At 43.9% G+C, this 25,022-nt stretch overlaps 1 protein-coding gene across 2 annotated transcripts in view; it reads left to right on the top strand.

The window, feature by feature from the left end:
• PARN (poly(A)-specific ribonuclease) overlaps nt 1-25,022 on the top strand; it is a 228,896-nt gene that overhangs the window by 83,897 nt on the left and 119,977 nt on the right. For both annotated transcript variants that reach the window (XM_077448968.1, XM_077448969.1), the window contains 3 exons: nt 1,877-1,952; nt 12,524-12,634; nt 12,714-12,783. In XM_077448968.1, the coding sequence (XP_077305094.1) occupies nt 1,877-1,952; nt 12,524-12,634; nt 12,714-12,783 (257 nt within the window). The remainder of the gene's footprint in view (nt 1-1,876; nt 1,953-12,523; nt 12,635-12,713; nt 12,784-25,022) is intronic.

Below are 25,022 nucleotides of genomic sequence, written 5' to 3'. Positions count from 1 at the left end.
TCAGACGTTCTGGTGGCTCCGTGGGATCAGTACCAGCTGATCTACACCTTTCCTCCACAAACTGTTACCCTGTCTATTTCGCAGGGTGGAAGCCGAGGGGATCCCAGTAATACTGGTTGCCCCAGATTGTCCTCAGCAGACCTGGTGCATCTAGTGGCAGATGCTCCCTGGCGACTGCCGTTGCGAGAGGAGCTTCTGTCCCAAGGTCCGATTCTCCATTCTGCTTTACCGTCGCTGGCTTTAACGGCATGGATATTTAGAGCCAAGTGTTGAGGAACCGGGGTCTGTCTGAGTCGGTGATCCCAACTATGTTGAGAGTATGGAAATCTCCATGTGTGAGGAGAAAGGATGGCATCCATGCTCCTTTTCCATATCCAGGATCCTGCTGTTTCTTCAGCAAGGAGTAGACCAGAAATTGGCATTAAGCACCATTAAAGGACAAATTTCAGCCTTGGCTGTCTTTTTTTTTTTTTTTTTTCAGCAACCCCTGGTGTCTCACTCTTTAGTGAGTACCTGTAGCCCCTCTGGTGCGTCCGTTACCCCCTTTGGGATCCGAGCCTGGTATTGTCGGCGCTTCAGAAAACGCCATTTGAAAACAGGGAGATTTCCACTGATTCTTTCTGGTTATCCATAAGGATAAGGTGGTGTTGTGTCCGCAAACGTCTTTTCTACCAAAAGTGGTCTCGGCTTTTCATATCAATGAGGACATTGTATTGCCATCTGTGTCCTAAGCCGAAGCACCCTAAGGAGGTGGGTCGGTGTATTTGTCTGCCATGGCTCCTTTTCGAACGTCACTCGTGGTTTTTGTCGGTGACTGGTCCAAAGAAGGGCATGGGGGTCTCGTCGGCCACCATTTCCAGGAGGATCAGACAGATTGCAGTACAAGCCTATGTCTTGAAGGGGCAGGTGCCCCCCTTTCCGGTCATGGCCCACTCCACAAAGGCAATCAGTACGTCTTGGGCCTTCCGACACCAAGCGTCGGCCACTCAGGTGTGTAAAGTGATGACCTGGTCGTCTGTCAACACGTTTACCAAGTTCTACAAGGTAGACGTTAGTGCATCGGCTGATGCCTGTTTTGCAGGCGGCCATATAGTTGCTTTTGAATATGCAATATGTTTTCTGTTTAACTTTATTTTTTTCCTGGTTTTTCGATAAAAACAGTACTGTTATGTTAATGCACTGTTGCATTACTTCCGCAATTTGGTGTGGTCTTGGGTGCTCACTCCTGTTGAGGATACCCTGATTTTTCCTGGTGGGTTTTTCCACGCACTGTTTACCCCAAAAAAAAAAAAAAAAAAGTTTCACTAGTTCCCACTTGCCATGGTGGATGAAGTTTTGTGCGGTTTTCCCACCCCTCGTTTGGCACTGCTTGGGGACGTCCCATTTGTTACAGAGAGGAGCTATGTCTGTCGGTGAATTTAAGAGAAAATAGAATTTTTTGTACTCACCGTAAAATCCTTTTCTCTGCAATTCGACTGACACAGCACTCGTCCCTCCTTTTTTATCTTTACATTATACTGCTTGTTGACGTACTGATGGCTGCATGGCAGGGTGGAGGGTTGTAGCCCAAGGGACCGCCCCCCTGGATGGAACTAAGAGTTCTGAGTGTTACAACTATGCCTAGTATTCTCCTAGTGATGAGGCTAATAACCCATTTGCTACAGAGAGGAGCTGTGTGGGTTGGTGAATTAGAGAAGGATTTTACGGTGAGTACAAAAAATACAATTTTTCCAGCACATCAACATGATCTGTTTTGCTGTGGAGTACATCCACATGATGGCAGTTGAGCAGACCAAATACAGACGTTGGCTATAATGTTGAGCAATGTACAGGTGGAATTAATTGTTCTCCTTTTTTTTTTTTTATGTACACCTAGGAAATTATTTATAACACATCCCTCGCTGAATTGGAAAAAAGATTAAAAGAGGCTCCTTTCAAACCTCCTAAAGTTGGTAAGAATTCAAGAACCAGTTGGCTTCTGTCAACTGTACGTATTAAAATATGTAATTGGCTTGTGTTTAACTAACTGCATTTTCAATAAGTGAGCTCAGCAAGATTTCAGAAAACCATTGAGTTTATTTATGGTGCATAAGCACTGATATGTGTGTAATGGCAGTTTATCAAAATCCCATTTTTTGTAAGTCCTGCTTAAAGATGAAAGCAAGTCACGGTCTTTACAGCAGTATTATGGGTAGTATTTTCATGGGTACTATTTTTATATATTACAATAGTGTTTCTTATGGCAGTCTGATATGTTGTAGATATGTATGTTCAGTAGAATGTAAAGATGTTTGCAGCTTGGATTTTCCAGCTTGTCATGTACAGCGACAACACATTAAAGGGAAACTCCTCTTGGATCTTTTTATTGAAGGTGAAATTTTCTAATTTGGTGTCGGTTACTTTTTCCAGTCCTGCTGGTCAAGTATGTTTTGGGGTCTCTTTTGCTCAATTTTTGGTATAAGAAAAAAATTACTATTAAATCGGGCTACCCACACATGGGTTTCAGCTTCATATATTATTCAAAGCAAAAACAGCCTCTTGAACATATAGCATTTCACATCAGACTAGAGACAGTGTTTCTCACCAAGTCTTCAAGGCGCCCCAACAGGTCATGTTTTCAGGATTTCCCTCAGATGAGAGATGGCTGTGGTAATAAGTAAGGCAGTGAAACAAAGTCTCCTGTGAAAAATGATGGGAAGCCTGGAAACATGACCTGTTGGGGGTACTTGAGGACTGGAATCGAACACTGGGCTAAACTCCCAGCCTAGAATAGACTCCTAATTCAAGACACAATGGGATTTACTAAAACGGCAAAGTGCAAAATCTGGTGCAGCTCTGCATAATAACGAATTGGCTTCCAGGTTTTTTTTTGTCAAAGCTTAAGCTGAAGTTGGCACCTGATTGGTTACCATGCACATCTGCAACAGATTTCGCACTCCAATTTTAGTAAATCAATCCCAATGTGTTCACATGCTGCTCCTGCAGCAAGAGTAAATCTAAAAGTGTTTGTGTTAGTGCAGACACGCGTCGTTTGGGTCTGCTGCCCATGGGCAGCAAGCTGTGCTCTCAGAAGGCTGCAGCCCTGGAAGAAGTCCAGCCAAAGCTTGTTTGGCTGGACCTCTATGGTTCAAAGGAGTAGTTTGTTTTGCACTCCTGTGATGCGTTTTTTCAGCAGAGAGCGGGCTTAAGTCTGCTCACTACTGACATCACTGCTGTCAGCTCAGGCTCTGTCATCATGATTCAGAGTCTGGATCAACCAGATCCCTGGACTGACACACGGCTCAGCTTCAGAGCCTGAGCTGACCGCCCCCTCCACAGCTCATCGCTTGAATGAGCAAGGAGGGAGCAGAGAGCTGTGACCGACAGTCTACAGCTCTCCTCACAGATGTGAAAATTGAGTCATCGGAGTTCAATCGCTCAGCTCTCAGTTTAGAGGTGCCGGGGACAGATGCAGCATCTTGGGTAAGTATGATTCCAAAAAAAAAAATCAATCGTGGCTTTCCTTGAAACAGTCATACCCATACTAAAAGGACTATGTGCTGATTGTCCATAAAACAAGAGCCCAGGGCTGAAGGCTTCACCCCACTCAATATTCTGAAAAGCTTCCAAACTCCAGGACCCTGACCAGTATATACCCAAGCTGGAGACAACTGAAAGTTTAATTCTGTCCTAGTGAGACACGCACCCTATTGAGCATTTAAAATTGTGTTATGGCTTTAATAACATGTTACAATGTTTAGGGAAGAAGGGGTCCTGTAAGCCACACACTACTGCAAATCCGGTGTAAGGAAGTGTTGACAGCTTCAACCTGGGCTCCAACCAGGCCATGGCTTTAACGCATTTTGCTCCACCCCTGGAGCTTTGTGAAATGCATCTTTGAATTAAATACAATAGTAAAAGTGGCAAAACGGCACGTTTACAGTGTCAAATGCATACTGTATAAATGAAAAATAAACTATGCAATTCTAATTTAAAATATGCTTCCTGAAAGATGCTGTACTTTCCAGTTCTAATACTTTCATGACCACAAGTAATGGATACCAAGACCAAATTTAGCAGTACGATTTTGTCAACTTGGACATTAACTTGCCTGGCAAATTTTAATGTATTTCATGAATGTTATGAATATGACAAAACGAAGTACCTTGGCAAACAGTATATGCAGTAGAACAGTGTGGAGGTGTGTGACAACGTTCAGTATTTTTCTGGAGAGTAATGAGGTTGGGAGGAGTGTAGTGTTAGACAGCAGGCAGTGTGTGCAGTGAAGTATGGTGGGTATGACGGACAGTCAACAGAAGGAATGTTGACTCTGGCAATATGTGCATAAAGTGTACAGTGTATGGCAGTAGGAAGTATGCGCAGAAGTGTGGAATGCATTACAGGCTGGAAATATGTGCAGGAGAGTATGGAAGGGTTATTAGTGGGGAGTGGAGTTGAGCGACTAGGACGATGGCATGTGCTGTAGGAGAAGCCCAAAGGTATAAAAGGGGGCAACAGCAATATGGAAGATATGACCGTAGACGCTACAAACTTGGACAAAGTTGTTGGTACCCATACAGTTCATTGAAAGAATTCCTCCTAAAAAGTGGTGAAAAAAACATTTAACTCATATTATACCTGCAGGCTTCTGATCTGTCAGAATAAGACAGGGCGTAAAAAGAGAAATTGCTTATTCTGTAAAAATTAATGTAAAATGGCCTGAACACATTTTGTTAGTGTACTCAGAAATGTAAGCCATTGGATCCGTGTTTTTTCAAACCCAGCAGTCTTCTTTAATTGGCATTACACTTGTTATCAGTCCGTCAGCCTGTTAAAATTGAGAAAAGTAGTCACTCTGCTGTTTGGAATCATCATGTCATCTAAAAGGTTATCAGAAGAGATTTTATAGACAGCTTGTGTAAGGTAAAAGCAATCTAACCATCTGCAAGCAGTTTGATGTTCCTGTGACTACTGTTGCAAATAGTTTAAAGTTGATGAGCATGTAGGCATCTTTTTTAGGATGTGGCCACAAAAGAGAGAAAATCCAGCCAAAACAGAAGGAAATGTGCAATGGATGTCAAAGTAGGCCCCAAAACCTACTTGGCTTTTTGGCGTGGAAAGTGATGGAGTTTGGAGTCTAATTCAGAGTGGGGTATGGTGGGCATGTGGGATATGGGGCCAGGCTTTTTTTTTTTGCTAGAGATAATGTAAACCAGAAATGAGCCAGTGGAGTGGAAACTTTTAGAGACAAGACTGACTTTTTACTTTGTGACCTGAAAAAATGAGGGCGTATTGCAGGTGTGCTGAAGGAAAGGCTCTGAGAGATGAGGCACATGCACTGGGCACTGAAGTTATTACACATGTGCTTTAGGGACCGACTGCTAAGGAATAAATGCACATGTACTGGGACCTGAGGTAAAAACATAAGCAGAAAAGTGCTTGGAGGTTAGAAACATATGCGAATTGACTAGATTACACATGATTTTCACTGTATTCATCTTCCCACGTACTCAATGTAGATGATTTATCCAGATCATTGATTTTAAACAATTGTGATATACATTTAGAGAATTTCCCACCTGCAATCTGCACATTACTTTAATGGAATGTCAATTGAGTAATGGGAGGAGACTCTCTGATCACTTGTTGTATATTCTCTGTGTGGTGTTCTTGCTTTGATCAAGGCTAGAGTTGCTGAAAAATGTTAGTAGTTTGCTTTTTACTGAACCATATTTCAATAAACTTCAGAAGGTATTCCACAGTGGCAGACTATCTCTGAATTTGCTATACTACACTACACGGATGTGTGGTGTGGGAGGACATCCGAGCCTGAGCACATGGGAAGGAACAGCGGACCTTTACTGAATATAATTTTGCCTCATTGATCAGAGCGGTGCTTTTTTTGTTTGTAGCTCGATGTGTAGGCGGTACCTCAGGTATTCATAGCGTTCAATGGAGTAGCATAAAGTCCACCTGAAAACCAGTTGTCCTTGTGGGGGAACTTTGATTCAGTGTCTGGCTGCTCTATAAATGGGTCAGAGGGGGTTCATCTCAACAGGTATAAGTTGTGCTACTCTATTGGAATCCACCAAAGATCCAATGGCCCCTGTAGGAAATCCCTGTAATCCACTTTCCCAAGTGTTCTTCCAGGACAGCCCTTGAGAGATGGAGCTCCTCCCATCGACACAGGAAACACATTGCCACAGTTCAAAAGGCGGTCCCTCAGGTCCCTGGTCAGTCATTTGTGTTTCTTCCGTCGGAGGAACATGTTGCCAGGAACCTGGAGGCCCCTCTCAGGGGCTGCCTGAGAACCTGCAAGCCTAAGGGACCGGGTCCTGGTTTATGGCTGCAGTTTGGATCCATACCTTTTTTCTTTGGCTCGGGTACCGTCCAGCTGAACCGGAGCAGACCCGTTACCCTCCTCCTTCCAGTGCCGAGGTGGCCAGGGGCAGAATGACGCCGGTTTCCCCCAGGAGTGGGGAGTGGAACCTTCCATCTTCCCTCCTCGTTGCAGGGGGTCGGAGACGCCGAGCGTTCACTTCCGGCGGAACCGCGTCATCACTGCGTGCCGAGACTTCCGGTTCCGGGTCTCTAAGGGTACAAGGAGGAGAGGGAGAGCCAGCGCTGTGCCTGTGAAGCCCGACCAGCGTCCAGCTATACCGGATTAGCGGCGGGATTCGGAGCGTCAGAGGGGGACCATGGAGGCTATTCCCCAGGATACTCCAGCGGAGACAGGCACCAGCCAAACCCAGGTAGGCTGCTGGGCATGCTATTACTCTGGTGGAGTGGTGGTGTTTGTAGGCTGGGCCCTGTAGTACCCCACGGTGGCGGTTTACTCACAGTGAGGTTGTTTGTTAGTGGTGATTCTAAGAGGGACATGGTGCTGACGCTAAGAAATCCTTTTGTCTTCTTATTTTCAGGCTAAAGAGATGCCAAGGGAAGACAAGACAGGCCGCAAAAAGTGCCCTAATTGTGGGAATAGGTTGTCCTCGGGCTCTAACAAAGCCCTATGCAAGCAATGCATTGCAAGCTTGCTTAAATCTGAGGCAGATTCCCCTTTAGCAAAGTTTTTGGGCTCCTTTAAAGAGGAAATGGCGTCGACCTTTAAGTCCCTCCGGGAGTTAATCACTGACGTGGGATCAGCTGCAGCTGCCTCCACGAGTAAAACAACTATAATCTCATCCTCACCATGCCTTACAACACCCAGCTCAGGGGAGCCCCGTATGGTCAGGGAGCCTAGCCCCACGTTGATTAGTCCCGAATCCTCTGACACTGACTCGGGTCAGGAAGAGGATCAAGCAGCATCTAAAGCCTCAAAATATAGATTATCTCTCGAGGAAGTAGATGAGCTAATGGTGGCTATCTATGATACGCTGGAAATTGAGGAGGAAGAAACTCAGTTATCCAGACATGATCAAATGTATGAGGCTCTGGGGAAAAAGAAAGCAAGGGTTTTCCCTATACATAAGGTGCTTTCTGACCTTGTCCTTAAGGAGTGGTCTGAACCAGACAAGAAGGTTTTCTTTCCTAAATCCCTTAAGAGAAGGTTCCCTTTTGATGAGAGCCCAGAGGCGGTCTGGAATAAAAATCCAAAACTAGACGCCCCTCTGTCCAAAATCTCAAAGCAGGCTGATCTGGTATTTGAGGATATGGGCCACCTGAAAGATCCCATGGACAGGAGAACAGACATTGTCTTAAAGAGGGCCTGGGATGCCTCTATGGCAGGCTTAAAACCAGCTCTAGCCACTTCCTGTGTAGCTAGAAACCTGGAGTTCTGGTTATCGCAACTACAAGAACACTTAAAGGCAGGCACTCCTAGGGGGGAGCTTTTGAAATCCTTCCCTATGCTTTTTAAAGCCACCAGTTTCATCTGACGCCTCCACGGACTCCGTTAAATTTACGGCTAAATCTGCAGCACTTTCAGTGGCAGCAAGGAGGTCAGTATGGATGAAAACCTGGGGGGGAGACACGGCGTCTAAAACCCGCCTGTGCAGCGTCCCTTTTACAGGAGATTTAGTCTTCGAGCCTGAATTAGACTCCGCCTTAGAAAGGACGGCGGACAAAAAGAAAACCTTTCCCGCAAAAAAGAAAAATTTTCAAAGAAAAATTTTTCGTCCCTTTAAGGAACCCTCTAAACCAGAGAAGAGTTCAACCCCCAAAAAACATTGGTCGGGACATAAAGGGAAAGGAAAAGGGGGCATACTGTTTAGCCGCCCCAATCAGGATCCCAAACCCCAGTGACGTCAGGGTTCCTGTGGGAGGAAGATTAAGCAAATTTCTTCCTCAATGGGAAGAGACAACCTCGAACGAGTTTGTCTTAAATATAATAAAAAGGGGTCATGCGCTGGAATTTCACAGCAACCCTCCTTCCAAGTTTCTGGTGACAAAGCTTCCAAGTCACTCAGAAAAGGCCAGGGCCTTACCTTTACTAATAGGGGAAATGGTAGATCAAGAAGTATTGACACCAGTCCCTATTCAGGAACAAGGGGACGGTTTTTACTCGCACATCTTTGTGGTAAGAAAACCGTCAGGGAGATTCAGACTAATTATGAACCTCCGTCCACTGAATCGCTCCATCCGTTACAAGAGATTTCGGATGGAGTCCATTTATTCCATAAAGAATCTCCTGCAGAAAGAGACATTTATGGCAACCCTGGACCTAAGGGATGCTTATCTGCACATTCCAATAAGGGAGGAATGCCAGAAATTCCTTCGGATGGCAGTGCAGATAGACACAAAGGTTTACCACTTTCAGTGCAGAGCACTTCCCTTCGGTCTATCATCCTCTCCGAGAATCTTTACCAAGGTTCTCGGAGAGGCTTTAGTTCCTCTGAGGCTTCAATCAGTCTCAATTATCCCCTACCTAGACGATCTGCTCCTAACAGCCCACTCAGAGAGTCGTCTTTCTCAGGACCTAGAATTGACTCAACTCAGTCTGAGTCGATTAGGGTGGATTGTCAGTCAGGAGAAATCCAAGACAACCCCAACACAGGAGATCCTGTATCTGGGGTACTGGATCAAGTCTGTAGATCAGAAAATTATACTGCCGGAAGAAAAGATTTTGAATCTGTGGCAGAGAATATATTTTCTTCAATGCAGCCCCAAGTGTACGGTGAGGGAAGTAATGTCGGTCTTAGGTCTTATGACGGCAGCCATTCCAGCCGTACAATGGGCTAGGTTCCATCAAAGAGAACTTCAGGGTTTTCTGTTAGAACAATTAAAAGGCAGAGATCTGGAGGAGGAGGTATCGATCCCCTCAAGGGTAAAACACTCCCTCTGGTGGTGGAAGGACAGGGAGAACCTAAACAAAGGGGTTCATTGGGTCCTTCCTATCACTTCAACACTAACAACGGATGCGAGCAGTTGGGGCTGGGGAGCCCACCTAGGCTCAAGCTGGGTCCAGGACAAGTGGACCCCGGAGGAGAAATGTTTCTCTTCCAATTGGAAAGAACTAACAGCAATCCTGAGAGCTGTTCTAGCTTTCCACCCCGCAATACAGGGTCACCATCTACAAGTCCGTTCAGACAATACGACGGCTGTAGCATACATAAACAAACAAGGAGGAACCAGAAGTCCTCGTTTGATGTTGGTAGCCAGACGCATTCTCCAGTGGGCAGAAGCCAATCTGGAATCCATTTCTGCAGTTCACCTGAAAGGGGAGCTGAACAACAAGGCGGACTTCTTGAGTCGACAGAGGATTTCGAACCAAGAATGGTCCTTACACCCAGAGGCATTCAATCTCATAACAGCTCACTGGGGAGAACCAGAGGTAGACCTTTTTGCGAGCAAGAAAAATGCAAAGGTTCCCAATTTTTTCTCGCTAAACCCAGGAGATCAACCCCTGGCGGTAGATGCCTTGCAAACTCCATGGACTTTCAGTCTGGCGTATGCATTTCCCCCTCTTCATCTCATTCCGAGGGTCCTAGCAAGATTCCTCAAGGAGAAAACCTGTTTGATTCTAGTAGCACCTTTTTGGCCCAGGAGACCGTGGTTCACAACGTTGCTACAATTGACAGACTGTCCGCCTCTAAGACTTCCCTACAGACAGGACCTCCTGTCGCAGGGACCTCTTTACCATCCGCAGGTCGCCACACTGAAGCTGTCAGCGTGGTTACTGAGGAGGAAATCTTAAGGAGTAAGGGCCTGTCAGACGAGGTAATTGCGACCTTACTACAGAGTCTCAAACCAGTCACGAGAGCTATTTACAAAAAAGTCTGGAAAAAATTCAATAGCTGGCTGAATAGCCGGGACATAAATACGGCTAATATTCTACAGTTTTTACAGGAAGGTGTAAACAAGGGTTTAACCCTAAGTACTATTAAAGTACAGATAGCTGCCTTAAGTGTATACCTAGATGAACGCTTACAGGAAAATCCTTTTGTCGCTAGATTCTGTAAGGCAGTCGCTAGACGCAAGCCAGTCAGAATCACAAAAGTCCCATCCTGGGATTTAGCAGTTGTGCTAAAAGCTTTCTTGGGGTCACCCTTTGAGCCTATCTCAGAGGCCTCCCTAAGGCTTATTACCTTTAAGACAGTTCTCCTGGTGGCAATCACTTCAGCCCGTAGGGTCAGTGAAATCCAAGCACTTTCCATCAGGGAACCATTCCTACAGATCCTAGAAGACAGAGTCATTCTAAAGACAGACCCTGGGTTCTTACCAAAGGTAGCATCTAGCTTCCATAGGTCCCAAGATATTGTCCTCCCTTCATTTTGTCAAAATGCAGCAAATGAGAAAGAGGAACGTTTTCATTTATTGGATGTGAGGAGGTGTATTCTAGAATATCTTAAAATAACAAATCCATTCAGAATCTCAGACTCCCTTTTTGTCCTTTTTTCCGGACAGCGTAGGGGACAGAAAGCTTCAAAAGTAACCATAGCTAGATGGATTAGGCTAGCTATAGCAGAGGGGTATAAGGCCTTGAATAGAGATCCTCCTGAGGGTGTTAAAGCTCACTCCACAAGAGCGTTGTCTGCATCCTGGGCAGAAAGAGCTGGTGCCACCCCGGAGCAGGTATGTAAAGCAACCACATGGTCAAGCTTTTCCACCTTTACAAGGCATTACCGACTGGACTTAATGTCTAGTCAGGATCAGGCCTTTGGGAGGAAAGTCCTCCAGGCCGTGGTCCCCCCCTAATCTGGTAAGTACTTGGGGATCCTCTCAAGGGCTGTCCTGGAAGAACACTTGGGAAAACTGGAGTTAGTACTTACCGGTAACTCCTTTTCCGGTGGTCTTCCAGGACAGCACGATCCCACCCTTTATTTGATTGTAGTGATGTACTAATGTTATTACCTGTTATGGTTTATATGTTTTTCAGTTCCATCCTTCGGTTCTTGGTGAATGACTGACCAGGGACCTGAGGGACCGCCTTTTGAACTGTGGCAATGTGTTTCCTGTGTCGATGGGAGGAGCTCCATCTCTCAAGGGCTGTCCTGGAAGACCACCGGAAAAGGAGTTACCGGTAAGTACTAACTCCAGTTTTCCTTCTGATCCGGTAACTGCTCAGGGCAAAGCCAGCTTGTGTAAAGACTAAAAAACAGAAGGGGGCAGACGTCGTTAAAATAGACTTCTTAGAGTACATTAGTATTGCGAAAGAATCAACCTTCATAATCGCCTCTATTCTGGAACATTGGTGTGATGCTGCATCTGTCTCACATTAATTCTAAGACTGAGACCTGAGCAATTACATGACTCTTGACCACTCAATTCTTTTTCTGCTCAGGGCACTTGCCTGTTAGTCTGCTGAGAACTTGCATGTTATCTCCAGTATGCATCAGGAGACTGCACAGCAAGGACACAAAACCAAAATGACAGGACCTGAGGACTGTCTGCCAGAGGGAGGCAGAAGGTGCGCTAATCCATTCAGGTATCAAACAAGTGGTAGTGTTGCGGTCTGAGAGCACACTTGGCTGAGATGTGGGGGCGGGGAGACTAGTGTGGCTGACAAGCAACAGATTTCTGGGCCACACCCCCTTTCTCAAGCCTAAGAAAGGGTGTGTGTCCTCAACATGTTATCTGCCTGCTACCCTACTTTCTCCCCCATATCAACTGAAAAACCAAATATATTCAGAGCCAATAGTAAGTCTCCATATCACCTGGGGGACACACCAAAAAGGACCTGCCAACCCTGCTGTGTACCAGTACAATGTCTTTTTCTTTACTGCTTTTTCTTGACTGAATATCTGTTGGATGAGTTGCTCTATTTATAAATCCTGTTATCACTTCTGTTCTCACAACTTGGATTTACAATTATTTCAATAAAAAAAATCCAGGTCTCATGAGTATGAACATTTTACATCCACAGGCCTAAATATGGCTTTAGAATAGTTGCCATCCCTTGGGGTGTTTTCTATGTTTGATAGTCCAGCGATTTCATTCTATTGTCAACCGAGCACCATGGCACAAGAGCAACCAAAAGGCCTTTTTTTGGTCTGTATAGTCACGTGTAATTTGACTAGGACTGGCTTTATATAACAAGTATCTTTATATAACAAGTATCTTTATAAAATTGCAAACTTTATAAATATAAGTCCTGTGTTTCTATTAGACAGTGCTGAAGGCTTTCCAAGTTACAACACAAGCTCAGAACAACTACATGAAGCTGGTTATGATGCCTACATCACAGGACTGTGCTTTGTATCCATGGCAAACTACTTGGGTAAGTGCACGGATTATCTTGTTTCCATGTATTGTCATTCTATACAGTTTCAACTCTTTAATGCATGCTCTTTCATCAGGTTCGTTTTTGAGCCCACCAAAAGGGCACATATCAGCCAAATCAAATCTTATCAGTCCATTTTTTAACAAGTAAGTACCTGAAAATGTGTAACTTTAATACCTTCATCAAGTAAAGTACTGTAAGTTGGACTTATCCCTGGATATTTAGCCTTACTAACAGTTATTTCTAATAGGCGTTAGTTCTGACATTAGTCTAGTTTCAAAACTGTACTCGTTACTGCTGGCCATTTGCCCTTAATGGGGGTAGTACACACTAGAAGCTTGGGTCTAAGGCTTGTGTCTCATGAGAAACGGAGCTTTTATTTACAGCTGAGTTATTGTAATACATATATACTGGGGACAGCATCAGCTGATAGTAAACATTAGCTGTCTAAGCATAAAGGTGGCATTTTCAGAATGGTAGCATTCCGATGTGATTTTTCTTTTGGAGTGACTAGGGTGAGGGAGTGTGTTCAACTGACAGTTGAATGTAAGACTGGGTACACAAGAGCACACTGTCATGTTCAAAATAACACCCCTTTGAAAATCTTGACTAGATCTTCATATAAAGATATAATTACAATTAGGGTTGCACTGATATATATACTAGTATGGTTATCGGTACCGATTGCTAAGCATTTGCAGGAGTATCGCTACTTGTGCAAATGCTCCGATGCTTAAGCTGATACCTGTTTTGGACCAGGCATCCTTAGTGTAGCAGGGGGGCGGGCAGCCTCACAGGTTATGGGTGCGGGGGCAGTTAGAAGCAGCAATTTGTTCCCTCCCCCCCTTTCCTGTATAGCCTTTTTATTAAAGTAGCTAACAGACACTTTTCCCTCCTCTCCCTCCCGCTACTGTCAACTGCCTTATTGAAAGGCTATATAGGGGGAGTCGGTGCTTGTAACTGCCCCTGCTGCCACAGTGCTCACCCCTGACTGTCCCTTGTGTGTTCTGGCTCCCTGGGTTCTCCTCTGGCTTCGAGTTTCGTCCTCCCGCTCTTTCCTCTTCCAGTCCCCCCCCCTCCCCCCCATCTATGATCCTTAGGGATGGAGGGTGGAGGAAGGAGCCAGTGTGTATCTCATTTACCGGTTCCATTTCTGAATGCAGAGTCTGTGATCATTAACTGGGGGAATCTGTGCCCTCAGTCCCTTTCCCTGTCTTGCGATGTCAGGTGTCTGTTTGGACCCCTGAACTCTCAGCAAAACCCCACCCCCTCCCAAAAAACCTTAAAAAAATATATAAATTGTAAAAAATAAACTTTTGGTTCGGTTCGCGGCAGAACATGCGAATAGACCAAAAATTTGTGTGAACACACAAACCCCATTAAAGTCTATGGGACTCCAACGTGAAAAATCAAGTGTGCATTTTAAATTCTAATATTCGAGTTCTTGTCCTAAAGTGTTTGGGGACTCGGGTCCTGCCCCAGGGGACATGTATCAATGCCAAAAGTTTTAAAAATGGCAGTTTTTCGGGAGTAGTGATTTTAATACTTAAAGTGGGGTACCCCCTAAAAAAAAAAAAATTAAAGGTCAGCAGCTACAAATACTGCAGCTGCTGGCTTTTAATAATCGGACACTTACCTGCCCCAGGGTCCAGCGATGCGGGGGAACGAAGCCCCCCGCTCCGCTCGCGGCGCCGTCATGCATACTGTGGCCACCCGGCTGTGGCTTCACAGCCGGGCACCCACTGCGCATGCGCGAGCGGCGCAGGGCGCCGTGATACGCCGTACAGTCACCTGGGACACATGACAGGTCCCAGGTGAATGTGCGGCGCGAGGGGAAGTGATGTCACCAGCCCGGGCAATGAGGAAGGCAGATTACGAGGGACCCCCTAGCAACCGGTATTTAGAGGTGAGTAAAAAATTTTTTTTTTTTGCCTTTTTTTTTTTTTTTTTATTTTTTTTTTACGAACTTTAAGCAGTTTTAATTTTTTGGTGGCAACACCACTTTAAAATGAAAAAAATAAAAGTGAAATATTCCTTTAAATATCGTACCGGGGGGTGGTTTGTTGTCTTTAGTATGCCTGTAAAGTTGCGTGAGTTTAGAACAGTCCCTGCACAAAATGACATTTCCAAAGTGGGAAAAGTAATTTAAAACTGCTTGGGCCCTTTGGGTTTGTATGGATATTAAGGTGAACACTGTACCCAAATTTAAAAAGTCGTGGGGCTCCCAGGCCCTATATACTCTGAACAGCAGCAGTATACAGGCGGTCCCCGGGTTTCAAACAAGATGGGGACTGTAGGTTAAGTTGGGTCTTTTTACAATTTTTTTTTTTTTTTGTGTAGCTCCAGCCAAAACATCTATTTAAAAGCTTTTTGAATAACATAGGGGAGGGTTAACATCACCCCTGTAACATGTTGTTTTGACGTCTGCCTCTGTTCAGAAGATTTCACCTTGCTTTCTGTCCCAATTTGCTTTTTGAAAATGTTGGGTTATTGTGGAAACAATGATTGGTGATAAAGCATCAGTGAAGACGCCTTTTAACCATTTTAAATCTTACAGGAGAGAATTTCCTTTCCAAAGGGTAGATTTCCTCTCGCTTCCTGTCTTGCTCCATTTGTAAGTTGAATGTTTGAAAATAGAGGACCGCCAGTATATACTATACAGCCTGCCCTATACACTCTGCGTAAAATTGGGCCATAGGTGTTGGTGGTACCAGAACGCTGTAAGCCCTCAGATATTCTTGGTGGACGCTGGAACGGGCCCTGCTGCGAAATATAGCAAGATTTGTATTTACACGCCCCTGTTAAACAAGGGCAGAAAAATTGGGCCTTAGACAGTGGTGGTGGAACACTGTAACCCCTCAGATACTTTTGTTGGGCACAGGAACGGGCCCTGCTGTGAAATATTGGATCAAAAATTTTAATTGCACACCCCTGTTAAAAAGGGGCAGAAAAATTGGGCCTTAGGCACTGGTGGTGGTGCCCTGAAAGAAAAATGTTAGAAGCTATCAACATGAACATCCTTCCCAGCTGCTAGCAGACTCGCCCAGTGTGCCATGAAAGAAAGGTAACATCCTTGTTCATGCCTACTGGACCATGAGTCAGTGGTAATATGCACCTTACCGCTGACCTCCCTGTCCAACGAGGCCAAGACATTGTCTTCCACATTCCGGTAGAGAGCCGGAATGGCCTTCTGTGAAAAGAAATGGTGTTTGGGAACCTGCCACTGAGGTACCGCACATTCCACAAATTCACAAAAGGGGGGCAGAGTCTACCAGCTGAAAAGGCAGCAGTTGGGAGTTCTAGCAATTTAGCCAAGCTGGCATTCAGCCGCTGAGCATGTGGATGGCTGGGACCGAATTTCTTAAGACTGCTTAGCAACTGGAGTGGGGAAATCTGCCTGCTACAATCGGATGTTGGTGTAGTGATTGCTCGCAAGTACTTGGAACACCTAATTCTACACCTTCATTCCTCAGTGCAGGTTTCTGAGAGGACTGAAGGTATAGTGGGGTTGGAGATCACAGCTGATGAGCAAGCAGAGGTCCACCTTGTTCTTTGGTGTGGGTCTTTTAAGAACTGTTGCCAATGGACTGCATGGGAGGTCATCATATGTCTGGTCAAGCATGTGGTGCCAAGTGGCTGCTGTTTTGGCCACGCTTGATACGCTTCAGACATATGTTGCGATCTGCTGCATACATATCAAAGGCCCACACAAGAACTTTTCAAAATGTGTGGAGTCGGCATCGCCCTGCACACACAGAACTCTGCGGTGTGATGTAGTCGGGTGGCTGTCCTTGAGCTGTCCCCTGGAGGGCATCCTGCTGCGATGAGCCGCCTCCTCTCTATCAGACATCTATGTAGAGTTGGTGACCTCATCCCCTCCTTCGTTACTGGCGCAAACCTGGCAGTATGCTGCAGCTGGGGGAACATGACTGTCATTTTCTTGTCCTTCTTGGGCACCCCCTCTCTCTAGGCTCACGTTGCGGCCTTCCTCAACCTGGGTACCATTATCAGAGCCTTCAAAAACGCTGTGTATCTTTCTGCTGCATGTACCCGACACTGTGGTCTAACAGTTCGGGGTGACTCCTCTGTGTATGATGGGGCTAGGGAAGGAGTGACCGATGACATTGAGCCGATGGAATAGGCTGCTTTGGCAGCTGAATTGGCGGGCAGACTACTGAGCCTGGGTGACAGACTGTGAGGAGGATGAGGGCGGCTTAGTGCTCCAATCTACCAACTCTTCTGCATGTTGTGGATAAACACTGCCAGCTGCCAAAGGACAAGGGTACCCCACGGCAATGTGCTAAGGATGCACGGTGTCCACGACCTGCACTTTTGGCTGTAGACACAAAGCCTCTGTGTCTGGGCGCGTCTGCCTCTCCTTGGTGGTTTTCATTAGCAAAACACCGTGTGAAGTTACTAGAAAGTACACCAGGAATGGCCTGCAGTCAGATTTAGGCTTGGCTAGACTGGAAGTGTGTGTGTGTGTGTGTGTGTGTGTGTGTGTGTGTAAAATATATATATCCACTTCCCGAGGGGCACACGCTGATGTAGGTCGGCAGAATGGCATGGGCAGGCAAATGGGCGTACCTGTTTCCTTTTTAAATTTGCCACCCTGCCATCACGAGGCGCGCCGGCGGCACGCTCGCGATCCCCTGGAGTCCAGTCTCGGGTCCTGCGGGCTTGATCGCCGCGGGCATACCCGTGATAGTCTCACGGGGCAGCTGAACTAGGAGATGCCCTTGTAAACAGCATCTCCCAGCTCTGCCTATAAACAAGTGACGCTGATCTCTGCTCCATGTGATTGTAGCAGAGATCAATGTTCATTAAAAAGCCCAGCCCCCAACAGTTAGTAACGCCCACGTCACAAAAAAAAATCGCTGATCGCCGCTATTACTATTAAAATTTTTATTTTTTTTTTAAATAAAAATGCCATAAAACTATCCCCTATTTTATAAACTCTATAACTTTTGCGCAAAAATATGTAGAAGAATACGTATCGGCCTAAACTGAGGGAAATGATTTTTTAGATATTCTTGGGGGATATTGATTATAACAAAGTAAAAAATGTGTTTTTTTTTTTTCAAAATTGTCGCTCTATTTTTGTTTATAGCGCAAAAAAAAACGCAGGGGTGATCAAATACCACCAAAAAGCTCTATTTGTGGGGGAAAAAGGACGTCAATTTTGTTGAGGGAGACGCATTGCACGACCGCGCAATTGTCAAAGCGACGCAGTGCGAATTGCAAAAAGTGGTCTGGTTTTAAGCCAGCAATATGGTCCGGGGCTGAAGTGGATATATATCTCACTGCGGACAAAGTGTATGCAATGTATATATAGTGTGTGTGTGTGTGTGTGTATATATATATATATAATGTATGTGATAAACTGCAGCTAACTGAATAATCTGCCTGCTTAATCTAAATGACTCTCTTCACGTCCATGCCGGCAACGACACATGAGGCCGACGTGCAGTCAGCCTGCTATAGTGTGGGCATGGGCTTGGTCCCCCCTGAGCCATGATTGGCCAAAGCATGCAGGTCATGGTGCATGCTCTGGCCAATCGTCATTCAGCAATGCTTTATGGACCATTGCGTACTGCGCGAATGGCCCATTATGTTCATTTTTTGACTAACAGCCAATGTTTGCTCATCCCTACTTATGACAGTGCCCAGCAGTGCTGCATTTCAGTGCCACTGTCACGTGATATAAAAAAAATGGTATCAGTGAGTACTTGAAAAAAGTATCAGTATTTGATTTTAAAGTGTGTAACCCTAATTATGTGTTAAGTGAAAAGGATTTGTGCTTAAACTGCACCAAAGTCACCAAAATGGTGCTTAAATAATGAAAAAAAAATCAATTCATAATTGCTAAAAGAGCAATTTCATGAGAAATAAAGAATAGTGCAGTCTATGTATGAATGAAAATAAATCAAATTGAAATCAAAGTGAATAAAACTTACATACTCAAGTTAAAAAATAAAGTCCAATTTCATGAACAGAGTCCAAATGTATAAAGTCCCCATAGATGGCCAACTCAATGTGATGCACTCAGCTTAAGTGCAACATGAGAGTGCTGAAGCACTGTAGTTAATAAGCTCTTTACTAAAACCCTAGATCACAAATGGAGATCATTCAATGCCTTGCTGTCCTGTAGCACATGCTCTGGCCAACTATCTTGTAACTCCTAGAACAATCGCTTGGCATGAAATAACCCACAGAAGAGAATGCCCTGATTTAGTATCGGGCAAACCACTTGCTATTTTAAGCAATATTACTTAAAAAAATAAAAAAAAAAAATAAAAAAAATTTCCATAATGGACAAGCACTGTCAGATTGTCCCACCGGTCTGTATGATGGCACATGTTTGTCCCCACTTAACTAATTTCTCTGTAACAAGTGTCTTTAGTGAATGGAAGCTGATAAAGGATGTCTATACAATAGCTTAAATACAGTCTGGGAGAGGATATTGTGGCCCAATAGTCACTTGAGTGGCAAGGAAAGAACCGAAAATTTAAATGCAAACAAAATACCTCCTTTTATTTTTGTTTAATATAATGGATCACAAAGGGACTTTTTTGAATACCAAAAATACTAATTTAAAAACCAAATGAATACAGACTTTCATCTGAATAGCCCCAAAGCTCTTTTAATTGGGCTGCCTGTCTAGAGTAATCCTCCCCTCTGAGAACAGTTCCTACAAGTTCTTTAGAACTGTCCTTTGTGTATGACCTTGAGTCAGGATGGATGGTGACAACTTCTGACTGGAATAAATCGATTCCAACCGGTCTGCTTAAAACATGTCCTTGTATATAAAGTTTTCTTGGATTTGTAAATGTCCAAAATTGGTCAGGCTCGTCTCATGGGTAAAGCGATTCCCCCAGTGATTAGAATTGATCCATAAACCAATGCAAGCAATCTTGGCCTCCTGCTGCAGGAAAAAGGCATCCTCTAACACTAATTTTTTTTCAGATATATCATAAATGGTTTGCTCCTCCTACCTCGCCATAAATTGGTGGGGCTAGGGGGAAATATGGCCTCCCGTTCACCGCAAATAAAACTTCCCAGAATTCTCAAAATGATCATAGCAAAATCTAGTAAGTTCAGATTAAACTCTATCTGGTTGGTAGGCAGGGCTGGTCCTGTCCCTATAAATGTTTAATAGCTTCCAATTCCTTATGGGTAATGGTATATAATGACAAATCTGCAGTTTAGAGCATCACCAGGTCACTCAACTCATTAATGACTTGAGTGGTGTCCTTAAGGTAGGGCGGAGTACATCCTACCAAAGCTGCAGAAAGTGGTCAATATTTTTACCAATCTAAGACATGTCAATCCCACTCACAATCAGTTGCCTGGGTGGGTTTTTCAGACTCTTGTGCACTTTTGATAAACTGTGTAATGGGGACTCTGGGAGCCATAGGAAGCTAATCGGTCCTTACTTTGTTTGCAATCCCTGCTGTAAAACTTCCTTTGACAATAATCTTGCTTTTCATAAGTGGGATCCTTCCTCACGTCATGTGTGACCAGCTGACAGTATGCGGTCTTTCCCTCAAATCATCCTTAGGCTAGCCATACATTCTGCAATGTTTTTCAAATTCCTTTTAGTTTTACCTTCAACTATGTAGTGCAAGGGCCTACTTGATTGCATACAAATTTAAAAGTTTAGGTTTGACATTATATTATATGGTTCTGATAAATCTAAAGGAAAATTGTACAAGGAAATTGTATGTTTGCCCAGCTTTATACAATAGGAAAACACTCTCCGTCCCTGTCTGAAGGGCAGATGACAAGATTATTCCTGTTGCAGAGTTATTTAATCTGACTCCACAGCCTTGTTCTTCACAGCTGGCTCCCTACTGTGCATGTGCGAACCTTGCTGTGCTCAGAACAGGCCACCTGGCAAGGGAGGGAGGAAGGATGGGGGGGGGGGGGGGGTGGGGTGAACTTCTGTCTGAGTTTGCCATGGCAAGCTCAGACAGAAGTAGGGGCAGATACCTGTCAAAACCAAATGAGGCAGACAAGTGGAGCTTCTCCTTTTTGAGACAGCATTCCCTTCTCTCTTGCCTCCACTCCCCCATATGATCAAGAATTAAGTCCTGGAATACTGTAATCCCAGAGAAACCACTGTAATAAATTAGTTTTACCCCTTGCCCAAATCAAGTATTTAGTATAGGAGGTATCGACCACTCATAAAGACTAAAAAACAGATGCATAACGTATTCCCCACTTTCCATTTTCAACCTAAGTTGGAACATGGGGCGTTTATCCATTTTTCCCATATTTTCTGAAATTTTCAAGATTCATTATGTTGAAGATAAACACATTATTTGAGAAAAAATACTTATCTGTTTTTTACCCAGTCCCCCAAGGGTAGGAGGGTTAGGTGAAATCCATCGAGAGCCTAGTTACATGCCAGAAAAAGCATTCTCATTATGGCCACTGCCTCCTATACTAAATTAACATGTATGTACCAGAGAAGACATGGGACAGGATCAGGACTAAGTGAGATCATATATAGTTTATCGTATCGATCACATCCTACCAATACAAGTTTTGGAATCTCCAAAACAAGTGTATATAAGAACCAGAAGACTTCACATATCTTGGACATTGAGTTTTCCCTTGTACCTACTCTATGCAGTAGTTCCAGGGTACAGTATGCCCTGTACAAAATAAAGAGCTGGGTCGTTATGTGTTGGAGATATCAAAACAAGCTCAACATTCTTCATTTTTTGGTCCCATATTTTTTCTAGATCACATCAATATCCATCTCCCATTATTTTTTACTTTGAATCAGAAATTTAAGTAGTAGTTAAGATAATTGCATTTATAATTTAGAGACAAGTCCCTTTGTTGTTTTGCTTGCATTACACTGTCCAGGACAGGAACCTTATAGAAAGAGGGACAGTCGGCTTTTTTTTTTTTTGGTCTTAATTGCAGGTAATGAGGGGGGCGGGGGGGGGGGGGAGCAGAAATCTTATCCAAGCCATAGTCAACACAGAGCTGTTCAAGTTTTCAGCACTCCATCAGAATACAATTTGCATCAAGGTAATAATCCCTGCACTTTCCCATCTAGAAACTCCTTCCAAGTAGTAGACTTCAGAAAATGCCCTGTTAGACCATGTCAAAGAATATCTAGATTGCCCCTTAATACCTAATATTTTAGTAGACTGCCAGACCTTGTATATCAAAATGTAGGGTAAGTATATTGATTAAAGGGTGAAATGGAAGAATCAAGAGTAATGGTTTACTGTTATCAAAGTGATAAGCTTCCCAACCTGCAAAATGAGGTTGAAGTTGAGCCACTAGGAAGTATATCCAAGGATTTGGAACCAAAAGTCCACCTTGATCATTAGGATAGTGTAGATATCCATATTTAATTCTAGCTGGCTTATTCTGCCATGTTAATCTCTGAAAGATGAAGTTTGTACCAAATCTCTTGAAATATTTCAGCAGAATACAGCAGGGCGAGTTATGTAAATTACAGCAATTGTGGCATCCATATAATTTTTCAAGAGACTGGTACGACCAGCTATGGAAAGTGCCAGTTTACACCAAATTTCATTTTGAGATCTAAATTTCTGTGGTAGTTTATAGTAAATTTTGGTAAATATGTTCATTAGCTTGGACAGAGATAATCACCCCTTGGTATGTATTCTCTGTATCCACCCGATGTGGTACTGCAAGGGGCAGAGGGTCCCGAAGATTTTCCAATGGGAGCAGTACTGACTTAATCCAGCTAATTCTAAAACCAGAAAAGGTAGCGGACCTTACAGAAACTAATGATTCCGGAGTGTCAACTAGATATAGCAAGAATTTTGTCTTTATACAGCACGATTTTATCCTCGTATTTACCTCTGTGGAAACCTCTCACCCCCTCCATTCACCTCAACATAACTGCAAGGGGTTCTATCACTATTGAAAACACGGTGATGGTGGACACCCTTGTCTAGTACCTCAGGAGAGATTAAAGGGGTCTGACATGTGCATGTTGACACCTGTGGTGTCCTTAGGTGTTGTATATTTGTATTGTATACCCAGTTACAAAAAATGTCTTCAAAGCCAAAACTTTTACATAGTTACATAATTAGTCGGGTTGAAAAGACACAAGTCCATCTACAAGTCATCCACAAAAAAAAATCCTACAATCCCATATACCCAATTCTATACCCACAGTTGATCCAGAGGAAGGCAAAAATCCCCAGCAGAGCATGATCCAATTTGCTAAAGCAGGGGGAAATTCCTTCCTGAATCTTGAGCAGGTTATTCAGCTTTTGATGTAAGCATTGTTGCACAAGTTGGTGGAGATTAACACCAAGAATTTTAAGATCTACTATGAAACATCTGTGAACTTGTTTAAAGGACATTTGGATCTTTATACAGTCATGGCTGCAATTGGCACTCCAGAAAATCAAGTATGTCCCACAGAAAAGTATTGCAGTAACATGTTTTGCTATACACATTTATTCTTTGTATGTATTGGAACAAAAGAAAAAGAGGAAAAAAGCAAATTGGACATAATGTCACACACAATTCCAAAAATGGGCTGGTCAAAATTCTTGGCACTCTTTCAAAATTATGGATAAATGAGTTTGTTTCAAGCAGTTGATGCTCCTTTAAATTCACCTGGGGCAAGTAACAGGTGTGGGCGATATAAAAAATCACCTGAAAGCAGATAGAAAGGAGAGAAGTTCACTTAGTCTTTGCATTGTGTGCCACACTAAGCATGGACAAAAAAGAGAACTGTCCGAGGACTTGCTAACCAAAATTGTGGAAAAATATCAACAATCTCAAGGTTACAAGACAATCTCCAGCAATCTAGATTTGCGTTTGTCCACAGGGCGCAACATTATCAAGAAGTTTGCAACCCATGGCACTGTAGCTAATCTCTCTGGGTGTGGATGGGAGAGAAAAATTGAAAGGTTGCAACACAGGATGGTCCGGATGGTGGATAAGCAGCCCCAAACAAGTTCCAAAGAACTTCAAGCTGTCCTGAAATTGATCAGTCCTGCAGTTCATCAGTGTCAGTGCGAACTATCCAACATTTAAATGAAATGTTATGGCAGGAGACCCAGGAGGACCCCACTGATGACAGACTTAAAACAACAAGACTACAGTTTTCCAAAATGTACTTTAATAAGCCAAAATCCTTCTGGGAAACGGATGAGACTAAGCTTTTTGGTAAAGCACATCATTCTAATGTTTACAGAAAACAGCATGAGGCCTACAAAGAAAAGAACAGAGTACCTACAGTGAAATATGGTGGAGGTTCAATGTGTTGGGGTTGTTTTGCTGCCTCTGGCACTGGGTGCCTTGAATGTGTGCAAGGCAGCATGCAATTTGAGGATTACCAAAGGATTTTGGGTCGCACTGTAAAGCCCAGTATCGCAAAACTGGGTTTGTGTCTGATATCTTGGGTCTTCCAGCAGGACAGTGACCCCCAAACATGTGAATAAGCACCCAGAAATGGATGGCAACAACGTGCTGGAGAGTCCTAAAGTGGCCAGCAACGAGTCCAGAGCTAAATCGCATTGAACACCTGTGGAGGGATCTTAAAATTGCTGTTGGGAAAAGGCATCCTTCCAATAGACCTAGAGCAGTTTGCAAAGAGTGGTCCAAAATTCTGGGTGAGAGGTGTAAGAAGCTTATTGATGGTTATAGGAACAAAATAGAGGAAGAACCTGGTATACAGACACTCCAACTACCAGGTGTCTCTTGGCATCTGCCCAACATGCCACATCTGCTATATTGAGGCTTTCTATTCTACCCTGCTTCAGAGTCTGACTTTAAGACTTTGGTTTTGATAGCCATGTCATTAAAGGATAGAGGTATTTCTGAATCTGTGATTCCTACCTTGCTGAAAGCAAGAAATGCCACTTCCAGGAAAATCTATTATCCTACCTGGTGCAAACATGGTCAGTTCAGATTACTCTGCTTCACATTATGGCTTTCCTGCCAACGGGTCTTGACAAGAATTCAGCTCTTGGCAACCTAAAAGGACGCGAAGGGCCATTTATGTAAAAAATGTATATATTTTTTTTCAAAGGCCTTTGGCTTCTCACTACTTCTACTACTTCTTGTGTTCTGCCCCCCTTTCAGCACCATGTGACCCTTTTTAAAGTAGTTTTCACTTTTGAGAAAAAAAATTCCCCTCTGGTTGATCAGTGTGCATTGCAGGGACTTGAAACAACTTTCTTCAGAACAAAGAGGTAGGAATCTGCAATTTTAAGTGTTTGTCCATGTGCTGAGTGAATCTTTATGGTAGTGTTTATAATCCGCTGCTGCACCTGCAGTACTGTTGTGAGGGAATTGGCAAGGTCTGCATCCCTTTAGAATTGATTTGCCTTTGGAAGTATCTCACCAAAAGTAATTTTTGTTGCAAGTGATG

This window comes from Lithobates pipiens, unplaced genomic scaffold (assembly GCF_037356315.1).
Source record: "Lithobates pipiens isolate NorthernLeopardFrog02 unplaced genomic scaffold, aLitPip1_a1.2 Scaffold_22, whole genome shotgun sequence".
In the NCBI taxonomy this organism is placed as follows: domain Eukaryota; kingdom Metazoa; phylum Chordata; class Amphibia; order Anura; family Ranidae; genus Lithobates; species Lithobates pipiens.
The sequence above is the reverse complement of the archived record's forward strand: the minus strand, read 5'-3'. Positions and strand labels throughout refer to the sequence as shown.